Source organism: Nyctereutes procyonoides, unplaced genomic scaffold, assembly GCF_905146905.1.
Source record: "Nyctereutes procyonoides isolate TBG_1078 unplaced genomic scaffold, NYPRO_anot_genome, whole genome shotgun sequence".
Lineage (NCBI taxonomy): Eukaryota > Metazoa > Chordata > Mammalia > Carnivora > Canidae > Nyctereutes > Nyctereutes procyonoides.
The window spans coordinates 10,011,995-10,035,214 of NW_026575122.1; the positions used below are offsets into that span (position 1 = coordinate 10,011,995).

The following is a 23,220-nucleotide window of genomic DNA, read 5'->3' on the forward strand; positions in this document are numbered from 1 at the left end:
CAGAGGCTACCAGTTATCTTTCAAAAATAAAAGTAGAAATATATTTGTTTTTCAGTTATTCTTTCATATTAAATCCACTTTTGGTGGTCTACGCTCACTAGAATTTGACACTGTTGGGTTCCTTCTGTGATCACAGTAGCAGATTCTCAGTTTGGCTTTGTTTTGGCAAGTGAAAAATCACTCTTATGATAGGGAGGAGAAAATCTCTCCTATAAGAGGGAATATTTGGCTTAGAAAGGTTAAACTTCACCAGGGCAAGTATTTTGGTCTGTTTTGTTTGCAGTGCCCGCCTCGTAGGCTTTTGCATAAATGTTGTGTGATTTAATGGATATAGTATAAAATTAATATTTGCTGCTATAATAGGGAGTGAGAAGTGAACGACACCATGTGCTAGTTTGCTAGGGCTGCTCTTAAAAAACACCATGGATTGATGCCTTACATAATAGGAACTTCTTTTCTCACAGTTCTTGATCAAGGTATCAACAGTAGTTTCCTCTGAGGCCTATCTCTTTGGCCTGTCGATGGCCTTTTTCTCCCTGTGGTCTTTACCCAGTCTTTCTTCTGTGTGTGTCTGTAAGCAGATATCCTCTTCTTCGAAAGACCAGTCATATTGGATTAGGGCCCTCCCAAATGATCTCGTTTTAACTGAATTACCTCTTTGAGGGCCTCACCTCTGAATACCGTCTCATTCGGAGGTACTGAAGACCTACGATACCAATATATGAATTTTAGGGGGACACAGTTCAGCTCACAACACAGCTTGTATTTATTTGTATTTAAAACATGCTGGTATCAATTCTCTAAACATGAACCTGTTTCCTTCCGATTTTTAGAGCCACGTAGCTTCCATTCAGAAGCTAGATTGATATGTATGCCTTTCTAGGGACATTTGGATTCTTTTTTATTTTTTGTTTTTTAGTTTTTAAAGCATTTTTTATTTTAACTGAACATGTACATATATAAATCTATAGAACATGTGTTATATATATCATACTAGCAATCTGAGAGCAAATTTAAGAGTGAATCAAAAATACATATATTCATGGGACACCTGGGTAACTCAGTGGTTGAGCATCTGTCTTCAGTTCAGGTCATGAACCTGGGGACCTGGGATCAAGTCCCTCAACTGGGATCCCTACAGGGAGCTTGCCTCTCCCTCTTACCATGTCTCTGCCTCTCATGAATAAATAAATAAAAATAACATATATATACACACACACACACACATATATATATTCATGATCATAACAGTGTAAACTATATTCTGTAAATAATTGGATATACTTAATAGTTGCTTGGTTTGTGTTTTTAAAAATGTTGTCCAAAGCATGTAAAAGTAATAATTAGTTTAAAAAAAAATGAAAAGAAGAGAAAAGGGCCCGGATCAGCCTGAACAAGCTAAAAATGAACTCCTGTATGTATGTGTCAGAAAACTTCAGTGTACTAAGATTAAAAGAAATCCTAATACCCTCCAGTTCGTTTCTAATGGCTGAGTAATATTCCATTGTATACATAAACCACATCTTCTTTATCCATTCATCTTTCAATGAGTGAAATAAGTCAATTGGAGAAGGACAAATATTATATAGTCTCATTCATTTGGGGAATATAAAAAATAGTGAAAGGGAATAAAGGGGAAAGGAGAAAAAATAAGTGGGAAGTATCAGAAAGGGAGACAGAACATGAAAGACTCCTAACTCTGGGAAACGAACTAGGGGTGGTGGAAAGGGAGGAGGGCAGGGGGTGGGGGTGACTGGGTGACGGGCACTGAGGGGGGCACTTGATGGGATGAGCATTGGGTGTTATTCTATATGTTGACAAATTAAACACCAATAAAAATAAATTTATTAAAAATGATAATAATAAAAATAAAATAAATCCTAATGCAAATTCCCCCTTTTAAAGTTGACCTAAAAACCAGATGAATTAAATGACTTGTCTAAAGACCATAAAAATCCGTTGTAAGAGTTAGAAACAACCTTCAATTTTCACTACTGTCAATCTCGTTAAACATCATACACACTTCTCTATTATGTAAGTTGTATGCAAAAGGACATTTGGTTTCTTTAAAGGCAGGATAACTTGTATGTACTCTCAGAACAGGAAAAAAATGTCAAATTATGTTAGTTGTAGCATAGGGCACTGTCTCCCAAAATTTACTGATAATCTAATGTAACAAGGAAAACTGAAGAAAAAAAAGAGTTCCACCCCCATCCCATACTTACTAAGGAGTATGTTTTGTTTTTGAAGCTTCCCAAAATTTCACTAAAGCTGTATTGGACTCATCCTTTTTTTTTTCTTTCTTTCTTCTTCTTCTTCTGTTTTTTAAATCAAGATATAATTGACATGTAACATTGTGAGAATTTAAGTTCTACAATGTGTAAATTTGAAACATTTATATACTGCAGTTTGATTCCCACCATAGCCTTAGCTAACTATCATATCACATAATGATTTTGTTTTTATAGTGAGAAGACTTAAGGTCTCCTAACATCTTTGAAGTATATACTACAGTATTGTTAACTATAATCACAATGTTACATGTTCTCCAGCACTTATTAATTTTTAACTGCAAGTTTGTGCCCTTTCACCAACACCTCCTCAATTCACTGCCCCCCCCACCTGCCCCTGGTATCCACTCTTCTATTCTATTTCTACAAGTTCAGCTTTTTTAGATTCTGTAAGTAAAATCATAAAGTACTTGTCTTTGTCTGACTGACTTCATATAGAATAACTCCCTCAGGTTCCATCTGTGTTGTCACAAATGTCAAGATTTCCTTCTATCTCATGGCTGAATAATATCCCATTGTAGACATACACCACATTTTCGTTATCCATTCGTCCATCGATGGATACTTAGGTTGTTTCCATATCTTGGCTATTGTGAATCATGCTGCAATAAGCATGGAATAAACATATTTTTGGTGTTCTGTTTTCATTCCTTTGGATATATATATATATATATCTCCAGAAATAGGATTGCTGGATCATATGGTAGTTCTCTTTTTAATTTTGTTACAGAGCATCCATACTGTTTTCCATAATAGCTGAATAAATGTACATTCCCAACAACAGTGCCTAAGGACTTTTTGGAAACAATACCCAGAAGCACAAGTAACAAAAGCAAAAATCAGCAAGTGAGACTATTTAAACTAAAAAGCTTCTGCACATCAGAGAAACAACCAAATGAAAACACAACCTGTGGAATGGGACAGAGCATTTGCAAACTATATATTGGATCAGGGGTTGATATCCAAAATAAAGCAAGAATTCATACATTTCGATAACAAAACAATCTTATTTTAAAAATAGGCAGAGGATCTGAATAGACATGTTTTTTTTTTCAAAGCAAACATTCAAATGGCTAACAATACATGAAAAGATGCTTAACGTGACTAATCATCAGGGAAATGCAACTCAAAACCACAGTGAGATAACACCTGACACCTGTTAGAACTGTTAGAAGGGCTGTCATCAAGAAGACAAGAGATGGGTGTCGGCAAGGATGTGGAGAAAATGAACCGTCTTGTACCTGACAATTATATAGAATTCTTAAATTTAAAATCTGGAGAGACACTTAGAGGTGACAGAGTTTACCAGCCATTGCTTTCCAGAGGAGGAAACTGAGGTTCACAGGTTTACAGTCTCTGCCCAAATGCCCTTCTCTAAATGTGAGCAGCTCCAGGATTGGAGTCTAGACTCACCGACTCTTGATTAGGGCTCTTCTTTCACGTCGTGCTGTCATTCGGAATGATTTCCACCAAGAAATTCAAAAGACCTCATTTTGTTTAGAACTCTTCTTAGTGCCTGGCACTGACGTTTTAGAAATGCATCGTTTGACAGGACATTTCACTGCATAGAGATTTCAGATCTCCTACTTTTTCACCATGTGTCCTTTCAAGTAAGGTACCTGAACATCTAGGCTGGGACTAGTCACCAGGTGACAACTTCTGCACGGAAGGGCAGAAAAGCTTTTTTCAGGTTTACTAAGGGCTTTGATTTAGTTTATGTTACAGAACACCAAAAACATTGCTTTCCATTACTGACCATTTTCATCCACTAAACAGTCTTAGGGCAACCAGTAACTTAGTGATAAATATCTCTTTTCATGGTGCGGGAAGAGTAGAGTACGAGAGTGGAGAATGAGCAGATCCAATTTAATTCAATGCACTCAGCCCTACAGAAGTATTTTTAGATACAAAAGATATTGTTAGAATTCTTTAGACACTGCATCTTGGAGAAAAGGCTATGACTTAGGCGAAAAAGAGTAGTTTTGGGTTAGAGGAAAAATTAAAACCTAAGAAAACAGAAGACATTATTCCCCAAACTTCTGTTTTCCACCACTCTCCCTTTTTTTTTTTTTTGACTTCCATGTCTTCCTCCACCTTTCTTTTTTTTTAAATAAATTTATTTTTTATTGGTGTTCAATTTACCAACATACAGAATAACACCCAGTGCTCATCCCATCAAGTGCCCCCCTCAGTGCCCATCACCCAGTCACCCCCACCCCCCGCCCTCCTCCCCTCCACCACCCCTAGTTCGTTTCCCAGAGTTAGGAGTCTTTATGTTCTGTCTCCCTTTCTGATATTTCCCACACATTTCCTCTCCCTTCCCTTATATTCCCTTTCACTATTATTCATATTCCCCAAATGAATGAGAACATACACTGTTTGTCCTTCTCCGATTGACTTACTTCACTCAGCATAATACCCTCCAGTTCCATCCACCTTGAAGCAAATGGTGGGTGTTTGTCGTTTCTAATGGCTGACCACTCTCCCTTTTCTCTGAGAATCCCTTTAGACAACTTAAAAGCAGAATTACAAAAGTGAACAACTTGGTTGTTCCTCCAGTGGGTGTGGTTAAGAGTCACGAGAAAGCCCTTAAATGAAAGCACTGCTTCCTCTGTTCTTTCCAAAGATTGATTATTTGAATCCAGGGGAAGCAAGTTGATTAGCCCCTCCTGTTTTGGGGTGGGAACTGCTCTGTGTGTGTGTGTGTATTGTTATCGTTGTTTTAATGGTTATTTTATTTTAACGTAAATATTTAGACACTCGGAAGTTTGTGACATCAACCAATATATGCACGCAGAAATGTATGCTAAGTTGTGTTTTCCTAATCTTTGTCATTTTATGAGATTGATATTCTGATATTTCATTGAATCCAAGGTGTGCACGTTTTGTTTCTTCTCTGTCACAGGCTTAGTTTGTTTTGCTTTCTTTTCTATAAATACTTCAAACTTTATCTCAGCAGTGTTGATTTCAGTTGGAACTTTTCATTACTTCAAAAGTAATGCTTTATGCAGAGTCTCAAATAAACGTGGAAACAAAATAAGCCAACCCATTCTTGGATTGTGGGCTAATTGAAAATAGCTTAAATCACAATTTGATATCATACCTAAAATATCCATCTGCACCCTGACATTTTAGTGAGGAATATATTTTTGTTTTAGTTTTCTACATTTACTCTCTGTGTGCAGATCATGACACCTTTGATTTGTTTTATATCGTCATAGTCATGAGTAATAGCTCAGTTATTCTTTGAGTCTTACCCTTAATTTTCACTTTATATAAACATACATTTTGGCTTATATTTTAAAAATTTGCAAAACATTTGTATTAACCTTTTCACATTATAAATTTAACCAGCATTACCAAATTGGTTCAATTAACAATGAAAGCTTTTATTAGATAATTGTTTATTTATATCCATAATATAGTTATCAATTATAATAGTATTATCAAAGCAATTTTGCATTTCTTGGACAACTAAAAAAAAGTACTGGAAGTAAATAGAAATGTATTACATTTGGTTTCTGCTCTCCAAAGTTGGATGGAATAATTGAAAACATCTTAGTGCTAATATTTTAGCCAGACTCTTGATATTATTGAAATTAGATCTTTAAGAATGAAATCAGTGTTGACCCAAGACTGCCACATTCATTTCTGCTGATTATGCTCTATAAAAATGCCCCCCTTCCTGGCAGAGAAGTCTCTGTACCCATAAAGCTATGAGCTCAAGCAGGGGATATGCCTGTCCCAGAGACTAGTGGTCTTCTGCTTTTTTTTTTTCCTTTTTCTAATTTATTAGAGCAGCTTCTGCTTTTCAAGCCATGTGCCCACAGAATAGCCTAGAAAGGTGATCTTTTTCAAATTGACCCAATTGAGATATATGGCCAACAGTGACTCTGCTATTAATGAAATTTTCATGGATGAATCGTGTTTCAAGAAAGACCATTATAAATGGTAAAGATTTAGTGTGTGGATCACAGGAGGGAGGGTGTGCATACGGGGGAAGGGGAGCAGTATTTGGCATGGCTCTGCGATGAATATGACATGTGCAGTAGTTAGTGAAGAGACTGGATTGATTGGAACAAAATGTGCATGTCTTTGATGAGTAGAGGATTAGATGGGAAAGGTGAGCAGAGGTCAGATGGTGAGGATCCTGAGCGCAGGGTAAGGAATTTGAATTTTATCCTCTAGATGAGAAATCACTCTAGGCATTTGTCCAAATTCATCACATGATCAGTGATAACTTATTTTAGGTAGATTAACCCAGGGTTATGCAGCACAGAATAAAGGAAATAAGGAAAGATTGAAGACAAGGAGACCAAGTCAGCCGCTGCTATAAACAGTACATGGTTTCCAGTATCTGGCCCAGGATCCAAGTAATCAGGATGAAAAGGAAGAGCTAATGTGACAGTTTTTTAAATTATCATAACAAATGTTAAAACTTTTACTGGATCTCTAAAAGGAATATATATTTATTCTTAAAATGTTAAAAATATGGACATATATTGTATATATGTATGCATATTGAATCGAGGTCTATTTATATATATAGCTTGGGGATTCTTTCTGTCATTTACCACATTGTAGGTGTTTCTTTTATTAATAAAAATTCTTAGAGGGCCTAATTTTTAATGACTGTACACCATTTCAGTCTGAGAACAGTACAAGTAACTATTCCAGTATTATAAATTTAGATTTGTTATCTACTTTCTGTTATTGTAAATAGTACTGTAATGAACATCAATTGACATGTTTTATTCCATGCTCTTCCTCTCCCCTCCTGAGCAAAAATAATAATAAATAAAAATAATAAAATAATTTGAGCATGTGTTCATGTATTTATTTCGCCTATTTTGATTTTAGTTCCGATCTACCCCTCCTTCCCTTTAGTACGCTTTAAAAATTGGTGGTTTCGGGGACACGTTTGTTATTGAATTTCTACTGAAATGACTGCCTCATTTGTTGTTTACCATTTAAAATGATGTATTTTAATCCATTCCTCTATACCTGGGCTTTTATATTATTTTGAATTTTTCTCGATTTCAAACAACACTGTGATGAGTATCATAGCACATAATTCCATGTGCACAAATAAAAGAATATAAACCTCAAAAGTGGATATCAGGGACATGGGTCATATAAGTCTTTTGTTCTAATATCTTGTATACATCCATTAAATCAACTGAAGTGGTTGTACCAGTTTGCACATACTTCTGCAGGCGGAACAGAGAAATTCCAACTTACCCACATCCTTGGCAATCCTTTCTTTTAAATCCTTGCCAATCTCATGTACATGAAATAGTATCTCCTTTTTTGTATGTAAAATAATACTCGCTTTGTTTTGCATTTCTCTGATAACTAATGAATTTTAACATGCTTTTATATGTCTGTTGGTCATTCAGGCCTCTTCTCTGGAATTCACCCATTCTCTATTGAGTTGTTGGTTTTTTGTTTTTTTTTTTGTATATTCTGGACACTAATCCTGTGACAGTTATGACATTTATCAGGCTGTTCGTGCAGTGTCTGTCTTTTAATCCTGTCTATTAAAAACAGTATGGGCAGATGTATCAAAGTTATTTTTTATGGTTTGGGTGTTCTCTATCTTGGCTAACAAGTTCTCCAATGTGAAAGGCTTTTTGCCTGTGTTTTGTTCTTATTCTTCATGAGGTAATTGTCTGATACTCATTTGCATGACTGCCTGGTGATTTTCCAGATTGAGGAAAAGTGAAACACAAAAGAAAAATTTGGTCAAGTGTATTATAGTTTCCATTGTAAGTCCCTAACTGAACCATAAAGACATTTTCCTTTTTATTTAAGCAGCAGATATCCACATCCACCATGGTTTGCGGTCATGAAGGTTGCTGTCTTTCTCATTGACTGCACAGAAAATTTGTTGGAATTCATTGACATGAAGTCTTTGCAAAGCAACTGCTTATAATTTGGGTTGAATAGTTTCCACTTCCCTTACATTTTCAGCCCTAGTTTACCTGACTTCATGCCTAAGTCCAGAAGAAATACATCATTGTCCTTTTTAAAACAGTTAACATAAGATTTATTTTACTTTCAGCAATTCACAGAGACTGTGAGCCCTTCCGTGTTACCCCCGTCAGCTTTGCCACTGGATCTCCTTAATAACGCTGTCACTGCCTTTAGTACTTTGGAAGATCTTATTCGGTATCTTGAACCAGACAGATGGCAGTTGGACTTGGAAGATCTATATAGGCCAACTTGGCAACTTCTTGGCAAGGCTTTTGTTTTTGGAAGAAAATCCAGAGGTAAGTTCTCACTTAAGATTAGAATCTCATTAAATTTTCTTAGCAGTTTTAATGTTCCAGAATCTTCTGTAGCTTCTAAGGAGTAGAGTTTAAAATTCTTCCATGATATATGTAGGTAACCCATCTTTGTAACATTTAAGCATATTTACACACTAAATGATGCGCACAAAAAGAAGCAATTATAATTCAGTAGGTTTAGAAGATTAAAAGGGATCATTTTGCCAAAAATTCTTGTTATTTCTTTAATTCAAAAATATCATTTTGATGAAGTCCTCTCTTAGATCTCAAGAGAATCATTGCTTATTCAAATCTAATATTTGGGGTATTTTGATTTAGAGATTCAAGAGAGATTAGCTGCTTAGCTGCTAAACCAGATTTGGGCCTAGAAAAGGGAGAGAAATAAAAATCAGTACCCATGTCCCTGTGGTCCGGGATTATATAAATTTCCATCTCCTAAACCTACAAACTTCTATAAATAATATGGAAAATAACAGTGGCTCATCATAAAATAGAACGGGTAGTTTCCAAGACAGGATTCAGAGCAAGAAAAGAATGACTGAAAGGAATCCACAATATGATAATTTTTCTGTCTATAAATTTGCCTCTGAAATGATAACATGACCCTATGAACATATCTCCCTTCACCGTTGAGAACTAGATTTAATTCCACATAGTTGAGAAATTAGAAATAATATTAATAGAGTCTTCCCTAAGGTTAGCTAATTTTCCTCATAACATTAGGATTGGAAAGTCTCCATATCAGGCACAAATGTGAAACAGTAATAGAAATAACTGGCTAATTATAATGCACTCAAAAAATCTGTTGCAGGCTCTCAGAAACATTGAAGTCTACCCAGGGTCATTCTAGAGGATGGAATGACAGTCTGGAGAATTTATATGGAAGGAACAATGTTTAGTTAGTTTGAGCAATTCACAAGGGCAGATTGCACCAGACTTGTTCTTCTAAATCTTGTCAGAAAGAAACCCGATTCCTGCCCTTTCCTGCTAAGAGTTGCAGCCCTTCTGGATCAAGAGCTTTAATCTCAGCAGGTCATGTCCAGACTTGCCCAACCATGGTATTTTGCTATGCCAACAGACGTGGTTTCCTTTCAGCAATATTTGAAATCGGTGTTCAAGTGCAAGGGCAGCCGAATCCTGTCCAGATGCTGGAAGCTGTTACATATTTATAAGATTTGATCTTGATGAATAACTTGATGAATAACTTATGAACACTTCCCTTCCCTCCCACTTAGGAACAGGAAAATGAGGATCTGCAAGACTGGCTGAAACCGTTGTGAATAGAGCCTTTGTTAGATTTGAAGTAGATTATCATGTTGATCTGGAAAAAGCAAAGGGAGTAAACCAGGTTCTAAGCTCAGATCTTGTTTTTGACAGCTTATCTCAGGATTCGAGCCTAAAAATCTCCCTTCTAGCCATGCCTTTACGCCTGTACCTCTCCACCTGGTGTTCAGGGAAGATTTGGCCAGAGGCTAGTGTTGTATTTAAAAGAACATCCAGCACTGAACCAGATCTTTCAAATATTCATTTAGCACTTTCCAAATTGAAGCCCTTTGCAGTTTGCCAAAACTATTAACTTTTTAAGCGTACAGTAAGTGTGAGAAAAGCAGTGTATATTTTTGGAACTCTACATAAACTAAAATGCAGGTGTGGGATAACATCTATATAGACAAAACCAACTCCCCTCCCAAGAGTCTTTCTACAAAGGAACAAGGAGTAAAACGTTTAAAAGCTTCTAATTAGACATCGAAAGTGATTTTCCACAGAATAAACATATCACAGTGTTACCACATTCATCTTAGAAAGACCACCCTCAGATTGCATCACAGTAATAGAATTTCCTTGAGTTGAATATCTTGAAAGAATGAGCAACAAAGAAGTAAAGTGTATCCGTGATTTTTTTTTTACAGTCCGTACTATATTTTTAGTAAAACTTGCAATATTGGTGAATCTCAATAAGAAATTCTGCATTAGGAGAAATGACTTTAATTGGTACCATACTCAAAGTCTTCATTCTTGAGAAGGACAAACTAATGCATGCATGTCTCAGGAAGTAGCTAGAGAAAGGAAATACAGAACCCAAACACTGATTTTTATTCTTCAAATATTTTGCAGAGGGAAACCTCCATAAGACTAAAATTATAAAAAAAAAATATGTGTTGGATGTGATCCTTCACTCCCTTCTTTTTTTTTCTTTTTCTTCCTTTCTTCCTTTCTTTTCTTTCTTTCTTTCTTTCTTTCTTTCTTTCTTTCTTTCTTTCTTTCTTTCTCTTTCTTTCTTTTCTTTCTTTCTTTCTTTCTTTCTTTCTTTCTTTCTTTCTTTCTTTCTCTTTCTTTCTTTCTCTTTCTTCTTTCTTCTTTTCATTTTTCTTTCCCAGAAGTTCTGCGTAGTGTTTGGAGACTTATTTTAATGAAGCTTAGGTGAGCTGGGAGCCTTAGTTAGGAGTAGGAAGCTTAAATTTCAAATAAGATATGCCAAATTGAAAATCCTTAATTGTATTTGTAGTGTACACTGCATTAATGTTTTTCTGGAGGGTTTTTGTTTTTTTGTTTTTGTTTTTGTTTTTGTTTTGTTTTGGTTTCTGTTGTTTTCTTCCTTTTCTTCCTCTAGCTTAGGGTTTTCATGCATACCTTGCTACTGCAGAAAAAGAAAATATCTTATTTTCTAAATCAGGCTTACCCAGTACTTAAAAAGGGCTTTTGACTGTTGTGTCAAATATGATAAATGAGTGGAAGCTAAGTTGCAAGTGTGTTTAAATTTTCACATTGTAGCAGGTATCATAACTCAGTTCACTTGGGAAATCTATCTAACCTTTTATTGTGGTTAAGTAAACATTTTAAAGTGAACTTATACAGTCTCATTTTCTAGTTCCATGAAATACTGTGTTTAAAACTGAGGTAGGTGAATATCCTTTGAAAGCTGAGAGCTTCATTCACATTCTAAAGAGGTATAAATCTTGAGCACTGAAAATTTTGGCAACTGGCTTTTGTTTTGTGTGTATGTGCATGTTTTCAACTTTCTAAACCCTTCTGGCCTACATAGTAACTTCTAGAGAAAAGATTCAGATAAACTCATATACAGCTTTAACAATGAAAGAGCAGTATGTACATACACTATTAGTTCATCAAAACGAAGGCAGGTGAAATATGTGACGTCATTTAACTCAATTATCTCATTACTTTTATTAGCGGTAAGTTGGTCTTTTATGGCACTCAAAAGAATGAACTCATTTCCTCTTAAATATTTAAAAGCTTTCCTTTCACAGGATCATTTTTCAGATGAAAGGGAAATCTTTATATACTCAAAACAGAAAAAAAAATACTCAAAACAGTGATTTTTCTATTGAGTTGGAAAAAACTCATTTTTTAGCTAAATGAGATGTTGAACTTTTGGAATTAGTATCCTCTTGGCATTTCCCTATACTTGACCAAGGATTTAGTCAATCATATAGTTTATGTGTGCTTCTAATTTACAATTGCCTATGCATGATTTATAATGTATTTCTTGAAAATACTTACATTGGCTTCCTTTGATGTTTCAGAAGGTGATCACATGTACAAGTCAATGTAGAATCATAAACATGCAACAAGAAAACAAGCATTTAATGCTTTATCACCTTGTCATTTCAAAGTCATTTTAAAATTATTGGCACTTAATTTTTAAAACTGGAATACATAGTGATTATTATTACTTGAAACCATCTTTAACCAGGAAATTTGTTTCTTTTCAATTCTTTTGTATAATATTTCCCAGATTGGTGAAAAGATATTTAACCAGATTTATTCTATTTAGATAACACTCCAAGTTTTAATAAAACCTTTATTTTGAAGAAAAAGATCTGATGAGTTGTATGTTATCCAAAGCTCTTCAATTTTATTGGAATTGCTGTTGGAATATTTCTAGGGGGATAAAAGGCAAAGGTACAGAGCAGAAATTAAAATTATATTAGAGATATTTATACTAATAAGTACTATTTGTGTTCATATAAAATCATCTTAAATATGACATGCTATTTTGATATAATTTAGCTGAGGCAAAGTATCATTTTGTAGCTAAAAACAATGATTCTTTGAGAATTTACTACAAGAATCTGATGAAAGAATATTTTTGTTTGGTCTTCACAAGTAGGTATTCTTTTAAAGAATAAAACGCTACATAGTTAACCAACTTACTTAAAGAATAGAGACAGTCGTTATCAATTAGACCTCTTTTCCCTCCTTTAGAAGGAGAACAGAAATCTGAAGGAGTCTAGTTAAACTGAATTTCAAACACTATGAATTACTCAGTGCGCGAGAAGCAGGGATTTTGAGCAACCTCAGCCTTTTTAAATGTATCATTGTTTTTTTTTTTTACTCATGGTTTACTCAGTTGTCCTCAAAAATTCATCTTCTTCACGCCCTTTTTATGAGTCTTATTGCCAGAAAAATTATATAAAGCTCTAGTTGCAAGTTTCTGTATGTTGTTTCTCATTAATTACAAGAGCTTCTAATCCTTTTTAAAATTGCATTTGTTTTTTAATCCAAGCATTCATCGTTTTACATTCTATTCTTCCCTCCAATGCTCCCCTTGTTTATTTTCTTATGAGGTTAAAAGGTGTAGCCCTCTTTTTCTCTATAAAGTTTCCTATTTATAGCTCTCAACTGTTTTGTTGGCTCTGTTCTTAATATTGCACAATGGCATCTCTTTAATGGTCAGTAAGTCATAATGAAGCTTTGTTTACGCTAAAAGGAAAGTCCAACTTGCCAGCTGCGTAGCCCTAAAACCTAGTGAAAATAAGAAGGGATCTTGTTGGGGATATTGTTGGTGAAATAGATTTCTCTGTGAAAAGAGCTTGATGGAAAATAAATTCAAGCTCAAAGCATGAACGTGTATTTTTCTTTGCTTTCTTTTATGCCACTATATGAAAAGAGCTTGATGGAAAATAAATTCAAGCTCAAAGCATGAACATGTATTTTTCTTTGCTTTCTTTTATGCCATGTAGTGGTGGACCTGAACCTTCTAAAAGAGGAGGTAAGACTATACAGCTGCACACCTCGTAACTTCTCGGTGTCCATAAGGGAAGAACTAAAGAGAACCGATACCATTTTCTGGCCAGGTTGTCTCCTGGTTAAACGCTGTGGTGGGAACTGTGCCTGCTGTCTGCACAACTGCAATGAGTGTCAATGTGTCCCAAGCAAAGTCACTAAAAAATACCATGAGGTGAGTATATCATTTTCTTTTGGGGTTCCTTTGTGTCTTAACAAATAATAAAACCATAAATCTGATATGAATTTTTGTTTGGAAGGGAGAGGTAGCCTTCATGGGAGAAGAATGAATAAGGTGTACAAAATAGTTCATGTTTTCATTTTTTTTAATTGGGACCTTTAACTCAAAAACTCAGGTATTAAAGGCTTGGAAAGCTTGTCTTCCAGTTGTACAACACGGTTAGTCAGTGAAGGTTTTATCTGTCATACAAAAAAGCAAACGTATTCTGCATGGGAAAAAAAATGGGTGGAACTGTTCAACATTACACTTTTCAAAATATGAAAGGAAAATATTTTAAAGACAGACTGGGAGACAAACTATTGACTCTGTTGGAGAAAGGAGATCTTTAATATTTATTTTTCCATTTGGGGCAATACGGGAACATAAGTCCCAGGAAGACATATTCATAAGTATACCAATCTTCCCAATATTCATGTTGCCCCAAATAGCACGTTAAACCTCTTATGGTTTCCTTTCATCCCTTTATTCTGTGGAATTAAGGAAAATATAGATATTAAATGTTTACATTACACCAAACCAAAAATCTCCCCTCCTGCCTTCATTTCAGTATATCATAACTTCATGACTTTTAATCTTTGCCACTAAATCAGAGAATAAATAATCTGCTTAGTAAGATGAATTTTCATGTGCATAAGGACATCAATAAAACAATAAAATTTAAATAACTGTTAGGTTATTTAAATATGCCCCGTATCATAAACTGTGCTTTATATGACAGGGCCGAGCCGCCCTCCACCAGTGTTGTATTGCAGCTGATGAGTGGGACAAAGCGCTGGATTCCGATGGACAAGGAATCCTGTTTCCATCCTAGATCTACCATTAACTTGTAACCATCAGCAGGCAACTTAACTTCTATAAGATAAATGTAAAATATGGTTTTTTCCAGCTATGTGATCCTCTGATAATCAGTAGATTGCCATATTTGGAAAGTCACATCGAAAACTGGCAGTCTATGATTAAAAAAAACAAACAACAACAAAAAAAAAAACCTGTTTACCACCATTACTCCTGTTCTATCTTCATTTCTACATCCCATGCTTCTAAAAGATCCTTGTGCTGGTAACAGTCCCCCTCCACTAGGTTTGTTTTTGTTTTTGTTTTTTAATAAATTTATCACTTGCTGAGCCCACATCATGCTTTTGGTCAGGCCAAGTGTATCTCCCTCCGTCCTATTCTTATAGATTACTCTTCAAATAACAGTGGTTTTAGGTTTGTGAAGAACGTTGCCACAGAGGATGCAGCATCTATTTTAGAGTCTCAGGTGAAACTGGTGTGTGGGGACAGACTGTGTGGGCAGTGCTTGTACGCTCACCGGCCCTCTTCCAGAACGACATCACTCCATTATTCTTTAGCCGTTGGGTGGGGTGCTTATGCTTGCATTGTCTGTCTGTACACACATACCAGTAAGGACGTTTATCTAATTGTATGACCACCTAGTACAAGTTTCCCACAACTCTCTCTGGTGCACGTGTGTGTGGAAGTATAATTATATGGTTACCTACTCCACATTTCCCACAAATATCTCCAGAACAATCATGTCTTATTTTTTTTGTTAAAATGCTCAGTGGGAATCATTAATTTTTCTGCCGTAGGTTTTTGTTAACAAATTACCTTCTGGGGGGAAAAAAAAAAAAGATGGTTTGTCTGTTTGGTGTAACTCATCATTTCTGAGGCCTAAATTTTTCTCAGTCCTCTATTTTGGAAGTAAGTTTGGAGTTTAGTACTATTCCTAAATAAGTGAAATTATTTTTAAACATAATTTCACAGAGTTTGAAAACCATTAAGTCATTGAATACCATTACTGTGAATCTAGCGACTTAACGCCCTTAAAGTGAAGCCCATCTCAGGTCTTTCGGTGACTACTGTTCCAGTTTTCAGTTTGGAGATTATTCTACCCCAGGAAGAGGGAAGAAGCAAAGACAGAGTTTCGACGTTCTGATTTTTCTCTCCTTCATCTACCTCTTCTATAGGGTAGGCTCCTACCTACTAAGGAGGCTACTATGCTAGCCTCCCTAACTATTAAGCTGAAATATATTCCTTGTGTTACTACTCTATAAGTTATTCCCTGTTTGGTTCCTTTACATTTTCAGTGGGTTTTGTTCAACCATTGAGCCAGAAAATAAGTTCAGAAAATTGAAAGGCTCGTAATATATAGGATGATATTATTGTTCCATGTTAGGATATTATAGTGTAATCTTATTACTAAGGAGAGTCTTATTGCTTCCGTATCGATTACCAGATACTATTTATTGGAACCCATTTTTGCTCTTCCAAAATGGTTTTTCTATCTCCCAAATAGGATTTTTCAGAAAGCAAGACAGGAGCTTTACATAAGTATGAACTTAGATGTCACCTCTTCCGTGAAACACTCCCTACGTCCCTGCCAGTCGTAGCATAACGAGTTCATCTTCTGTGCCGCGTGTAGAACTTGAGAGATGTCTCGATTAGAGAATTTTTGCTATTTCATAATTATTACTTATTTTTATTTTTTTTTACCAAATTGAGAACTAGGAAAGAACAAAGATCACATTGCAGTGGAGCACTTAACAAAACACACTCCCAGGCCAGACATCCAGGGTTTGAAGTTGTTTGGCTTTGAGCAAATGACTCAGTCCCCTGCACCTCCCATCTCCTCGTGTGTAAAGTGGACATCTAGCTCCATTGTGAGGATTCAAGGAACTGACAAAACACTTAGAACCAGGTCTGGTACATTCCAAGCCCATAATATGGAAAGAGCCAATAGCTGCTCTCTCACTCACCTCTATCCCCCCTGTGGCTTTGATGATGGCAAATGATCAATAAAGATTTAATGAACTATGCCCAGAAGAGTATGCTCTTTCAGGGAAAAAGATCTATAGGATCCTCTGACAATAGAATTGTATTTGTTCCTCTCTCCCATTCCTAATTAGCCTGATATTCATCTTGTTATATATATATATATATATTGCAACATAAAGTACAGACTTACTTCTCTTGCATAGATCTGTTTTGAGTACAAAGTAGAGACCTCAGCAGCCTTCCTCAAATACTGAGTCCCACCCCGCAAGGTCCTGCGGCACCCAAAATCTAATGGCACTCTGTTTACACAGTGTAGGTAGTGGTACATGTTCATCCCTTTCTTTCTGTACCTCATCTGATCTCTTCCACAGTCTCTGATTTTAGCTTTTTCCCTGGATTATTCAAAGGTTTGTAATTTTAGTTTGAACCTCTCTTTCAAAACTGTGTGAGATGGCATGCTCCTACCTTCTTTCTTTTACAGTGTCATAAACTTTGTCCTGAAAACTGTCTTCTTTAACATTATCTGGGAGTTGTTGGTTATTTTCCAAGTCCTTTTCTTCCAAAGTCAAAACTTTGGAAAAGAAATTAAGAAGGAAAGCACTAATTAAGCCCCGTCCTGTGTATTAGAATTTCTTATCTAAGATTCAGTATAACTAGAACATTATGAGATTCTTCTACTGTTTGTAAATCTCCACAAACACCAGGGGATGAAGACTGGGGGTGTTGTAAAGGGGGTGCTTGTATTTGGTGACTGCATCTTGACGTAAGCACTTGTAGAAGAAAGAACGATTGTAGGATTGTAGCCTGGCATGGCTGCCTGTTAGGACTGTATATGGTAGCTTCTCTAACCCTTACCTTTTATAGTAATTTTTCCCCCTACTAACTGGGAAAATGTATCCAAGCAGAGATAGGAATTAAAGACATTGGCTACACCAGTACTGCAGTTTATCTAGCCACTCAACCTCATTCCAGAAACAGTTCTTAACAGAAGTTTGATAAGGTATAGCACCAGTACCTTAAGAGTAGTTAGTTTTGATGCCACATTAAGTTGTTCAAAATACTGACACATAAAATAATATTCAATCGTTTCATGTTAAAATAATATAGTCTCAGTGATTTGTATTCTAGAATTCCAAACGTAATAGAAAATCTGCTTTAAAAGTTTCCTATTTCTCTTAGTTATTCCAAGACTTTGCAGCTTATCTCTCTAGAAAGTTACTAAGTAAGTGGAATATATGGCTAATTATATATTTTGAGTCTTTATAAAATTATCATCTATCACTCTAATAATTCATCTTTGGCTAAAGTATGAATACCAGCTATGTCCCTATTCTCTCTAAAGCTTCTGTTCACTCATATGTAAAATAGGGGTAATAATTATAAATTACTTCATAGGATTCTTGTGAGTCAAAGTATGTAAAAACTTTATTACAGTGCCTGGCACCCAGTAAACATCCAAAAAATTTAGCTGATTAGCCTTTTATATGGCCACATACTCCAAGTGAGGTATACATTCTCTGCGTTTCTCTTTTAAATCTTCAAATGGAACAGTCATAAGATTTGACTTGTGCCTTTTTGGATTAACGAACATTTTCCAGGAAGGATATCTTTTAGAAGTTGCTCTATGAAATTATCTGTGTCCTACCCAGAGGGCAGAGAAACTAGGCCGCTTCATTCGTAATCCGAACAAACACAATTCCTGAAGCTTTATTTCTAATAGGAGAAGTACAGATACACATTGAATAGGTGTTTCTTATCAAATTCTTCAGATAATCTTTCGTCGAACACAGAGCTGTGCCCTCCTGTCACAGTGTCAAAAAGAAACATCTTTAGTATCCGTGTCTGTTTTGCAGTATTTTTGTATCAAAAAGCCAGACTGCAAATTAACTTCCTGTGATAGAGGCATCACTGTTATTATCACCCAACCTCCATATACTGCACAGTAGGATCCAGCTGCACGAAGTTAGCTGTGACGAAGGCTGATGTCTATGAAGTACATCTAATCCATCTCATCAAGTTTATAGAGGACTTGAAGCGTAGCCAAGAAAATTAATGAGTGGCATAATTGAGCAAACTCAGCTGTAGAGCGATCGTGTTTCCTTCCATGGTATTGCAGTGCTTGTATCCCTTCAAGTATAAATATTTGTTACACGTGTGAAAAAATGAATGAGTGAAAGCAACCGACAAACAGAAAAAAGGCCTGGGCTGTAGGGGTTTCGGAATAGTGAACCAAGGTAAAATTCTCTGTGATATCGTCAGGGGAGTAAAATAAAGAGGGTGCAGTGGGTCTTTCAACATAAAGACTGTTCTGTATGTGGGGGTAGTGTCCTTCCAAGTGGCCGGTATTAAAATGTCCTTTCTGTTGTGAAAGGATGATCATTTAGAATTTCTCCCTTTTTTTTAAAGATTTTATTATTGTTTTCATGAGAGACACAGGCAGAGAAGCAGGCTCCCTGGTGGGGGGGTGGAGCCTGATGTAGGACTCGATCTCAGGACCCCATGATCCCGCCCTGAGCCAAAAGCAGACGCTCAACCACTGAGCCACCCAGGTGCCCCTAGGGTGTCTCTGCAAGGTCGGGGAATGTGTTCTTGATGCCTGCACTAGGAAAAAAAGAAAAAAAAAGAAAAAATCAAAATTCTATCAGTCTTCATTGGGCTGCAAGATTCTTCTCTGAAATTTTGCTTGTCCATGATATCAAAAGTGATAGACATCGTTTGACTTTAAAGATGACATATACGTTGTTCCTTTCAGGTCCTTCAGTTGAGACCAAAGAGTGGTGTCCGGGGATTGCATAAATCTCTCACGGACGTGGCCTTGGAGCACCACGAGGAGTGTGACTGCGTGTGCAGAGGACACACAGGAGGATAACCACATCGGCACGCGCAGCCTCTCCCAGCGCAGCGCGGCTCCGTGGCTGACCTGTTCTAGAACTTGCGCATTATCTCCATCCGTAATCTCAGTTGTTTGCTTCAGGGACCTTTCATCTTCAGGATTTTACAGTGAGTGTTCTAAGAGAGGAGACACCAGACGGAATTAGAAGTGGTGCAACAGCTCTCTCTTGAGAGGAGGCCCAGATGACAGGAGAAAAGGTTTTGGGTTGCAAGGGGAGAAACAGAACAAAACAGCAGAGAACTGTTGTCCATCACTAGCCAGTGGCAGAGTTAGCATGTCCTTCCTCCGCTCGCTGGGCTGTGGACTCCAGCTGTCTCCATATGGCGTAGGCTAAAGTCAGTCCAGGAAAGAACTGTGTGCAAATGAGCACCTGATTCTGTTGCCTTGCTTAACTCTAAAGCTGCGTGTTCTGGGCTCGCGATCGCAGAAATCTGGAATCGTGTCCTTATATTCACATATATAAGCCAGAGTGTTCTATGTTCTACAAACTTGGTTCTTACGAAGGAACGATGTTTCTATGAATCAAACCTGTCTCGTGCTGATAGGAAAGACTGGATTTTCCATGTTTCTTACTAAAATTTCTACCATTTAGAAGAAGAGAACTACAGTCATGGTTTGGAAGAGACAAACCTACAAAGAAGAGTGGCCTTATCTTCACTTTATCTATAAGTTGGTTTATTTGTTTTATTGTGTACATTTTTATATTCTCCTTTTGACATTATAACTGTTTGCTTTTCTAATCTTGTTAAATATATCTATTTTTACCAAAGGTATTTAATATTCTTTTTTTTATGACAACCTAGATCAACTATTTTTAGCGTGGTAAATTTTTCTAAACAGAATTGTTATAGCCAGAGGAACAAAGATGATATGAAATATTGTTGCTCTGACAAAAAATACATGTATTTCGTTCTCATACGGTGCTAGAGCTTAGAGTAATCTGCATTTTAAAATACTGAAGTGGGAAATCAGTAGAATTGGTAAGTCACTAAGACTTTTTGAAAATAAGTGATATCTTTCCCCCCTGTTATTGGAGATGCAAATAAAAAGCAACATGGGAACGTAGGCATTCAGATCCGGCCGTGACTAAACCCTAGCCCTTCTTTTGGGGAGTGTGAGCCTAGCTCAGAAGAAAAAAGCACCTTGTGAAAAGACTGGACAGCTTCCTGACAAAGCGTGCTCTGCTGTCCTGTAGGAACACATCCTATTTATTGTGATGTTCTGGTTTCTTATCTTTAAACTCTGTTCCATACCCTTGTATAAATACATGGATATTTTTATGTACAGAAGTATATCCTTTAACCAATCCACTTATTGTACTCCTTGGCAATTGAAATGAAAATCAGTAAAATACTTCGCTTGTACAATGCTTAATATTGTGCCTAGGTTATGTGGTGACTATTTGAATTAAAAATGTATTGAATCACCAAATAAAAAAAAATGTGGCTATTTTGGGGAGAAATGGAGTTGTGTGTGTGTGTGTGTGTGCGTGTGCGTGTGTGTGTGAGCGCGTGCACACGCACAACATTTGTCTCTTTAACTCCAGGACAGTGAAAGAGATTGGATTTCGCGTTAACCGTGGTTCCCATTACGCAAGGCCTGTGTTAGTTCAAAAGACGGGTAGAAAAGCCTTGAGGCTTCCCTGTCTCTTGTCTCTGGTGTTTTGGAGTGGTTTTCATTTCCTCACGGATTTCTGAGAACTGAAATTGCACCTGACTTGAAAGCTGTTAACGTGATTTATGAATTGCTTAGCAATCGATTAGATGGCAGTACGAAACTGGAAAAAAAAAATCCTATGAATTCCCACCGTCTTCTTTTTCAGGGGTAGGTACTAAGTGACTCGGTGGGGTGACCATGAATTGATTGGGGACACACAGACTAAATGTGCCTTGAATAGCACACTCCAGGGTGTGGATAGTCACCTTCAGGTGCAGATTTCCATTCAGGCCCTGTGGGTTGGTTATCTCTGCCTTTCTACCAGGCCCAGAGCCCTGCTGTCTTCCTCCTCCAGGTCTGGCCCGTACCCTTTCTGTGTACTTTTCCATCCAGCAGCCCTACCCCGCGCCCAACCACGTGGAGAACAAATAAAATGAACATACACATGCTGTGTTATTGACTTACCTTTCCATGTGTGTGCCCCAGGCCTGTGGGGAGGTCTACCAGATGTCTGTGCTCCACTGCGGATGCAGTGCAGTATGTCTCCGTCTTGGCAATTTACGGCTCACCTTGGCATAGCAGAGACTCTACTATGTCTTAGAGTAAATGATCCGTGTAACTGTGTATGATCCAGCGTCTCCAACCATTGAATGGAACACCTTCTTTCCCTCTTATTTTCGAATATTTATTTTGTGTTTACTTATAAAGTACTAAGAGCCAAAACAAATCGCTCGGTGAAGGTAGTCCCACATGCTGCTGCCAGTGAGTGGGAAGAGGGTGAGGGCTAACTGCTTTATGCTTATCCAGTCATAGACCTTACTGTGTATTTGACCCAAAGAGAAAAAAGTCAACTCAGGTTTTAATGGCACAGGTGACCATAATTTTTCAGAATTCCAGAAAAATATTGTCTGTACTGACCGCAACTGTTTCATATGTGATATCTTTGATTTGTGCCCTTTGTTCCTTGAGACAGACTGTTTTGCTACCTTGTGGTTTTTATTAAAATAAATGAACGATCCTTAATTGGCACGAGGCAGGCTTTCATGTCTACAGTTTTCATTTCTATATCTCATTCCCTTTCTCATCCAGCAATAAGCATATGTACTTTAGAAAGGTACAAATGACAAAGTAATGAGAATTTACACTGAAAACACCCTGGCTTGATTTTGTTATTCTCGGTACATCCCTCTCTCCAGGTGCATTTACTTAAGCTTGTGATTGGGTTTAAGGAAAGGCAGGAAGTGCAAGTCTCACTGAACATCATATATTTAATAATAATGAAATACCCTTACCTCCAAAAAGATTCTGACATTTTAATCTATTTTAATTATATTTTATAAATGCATTTAAACTTACAAATCATCACTTCTATGTTCGTGGGAAGGAATAGAAAATTGAAAATATAATCGATCTCTTGCTTTACATCCTCTTTTTCCCTCCTGCTTCATATGTAATCAATCAGCAAGTCCCATTGGCTTTACCTGTTCAAAAATCTCTGTTGTGTTTGCATCTACCTCTCCATCTCTGCAGCTGCTGCTCTGATTTAGAGCCACATGGCTCACCCCCACTATGCTGCCCACTGTCCCCAGTTTTCTGGCCCCTGGTCACACTCCCCTCTGATCTGCCCTTCACGCTATTGGGTGGAGGGGCATGGTTCTTCTAACAAATCTGATTATGTCACTGGGGTGGAAAATTTACAATTGAACTTTGTGAGATTAGATTGTAATTCTTTGCATGGTACTCAGAATTTATTATAATCTCATTGTTTCTGCTCATTTTGCACCATCAAGCCTAACATACAGTTCCAGTGAATGAACACCTAACAGTTTCATGAAAATACCAGTACATGTCCACATCTCTGGGCTGGCTCATGCTGTGCTCTCCTTGAAACATTGTTCCTGTGCTTACTATCTCATTAGCTTCTTCTCAAGCCTCAGCTCAAATGCCACTCCTCAGCAAAGCTTTTCTTCCTTGACCCTATTGACTCTACTAGAATTAAGCCATGTCTCCTATGTTCCCAGGAATATTGCAATTATTAATATTGCC

General features: G+C 36.8%; 1 protein-coding gene across 9 annotated transcripts in view; it reads left to right on the forward strand.

Moving 5' to 3' along the window:
* Positions 1-22,197, forward strand: part of PDGFC (platelet derived growth factor C) — a 280,573-nt gene extending 258,376 nt beyond the window's left edge. For 8 of the 9 annotated variants that reach the window (XM_055336410.1, XM_055336415.1, XM_055336409.1 and 5 more), the window contains 3 exons: positions 8,356-8,563; positions 13,564-13,781; positions 19,378-22,197. In XM_055336410.1, coding sequence (XP_055192385.1) covers positions 8,356-8,563; positions 13,564-13,781; positions 19,378-19,494 — 543 coding nt within the window. In that variant the 3' untranslated portion in view covers positions 19,495-22,197. The remainder of the gene's footprint in view (positions 1-8,355; positions 8,564-13,563; positions 13,782-19,377) is intronic. The other variant, XM_055336412.1, reaches the window with a different exon arrangement.
* Positions 22,198-23,220: the final 1,023 nt, after the last annotated feature.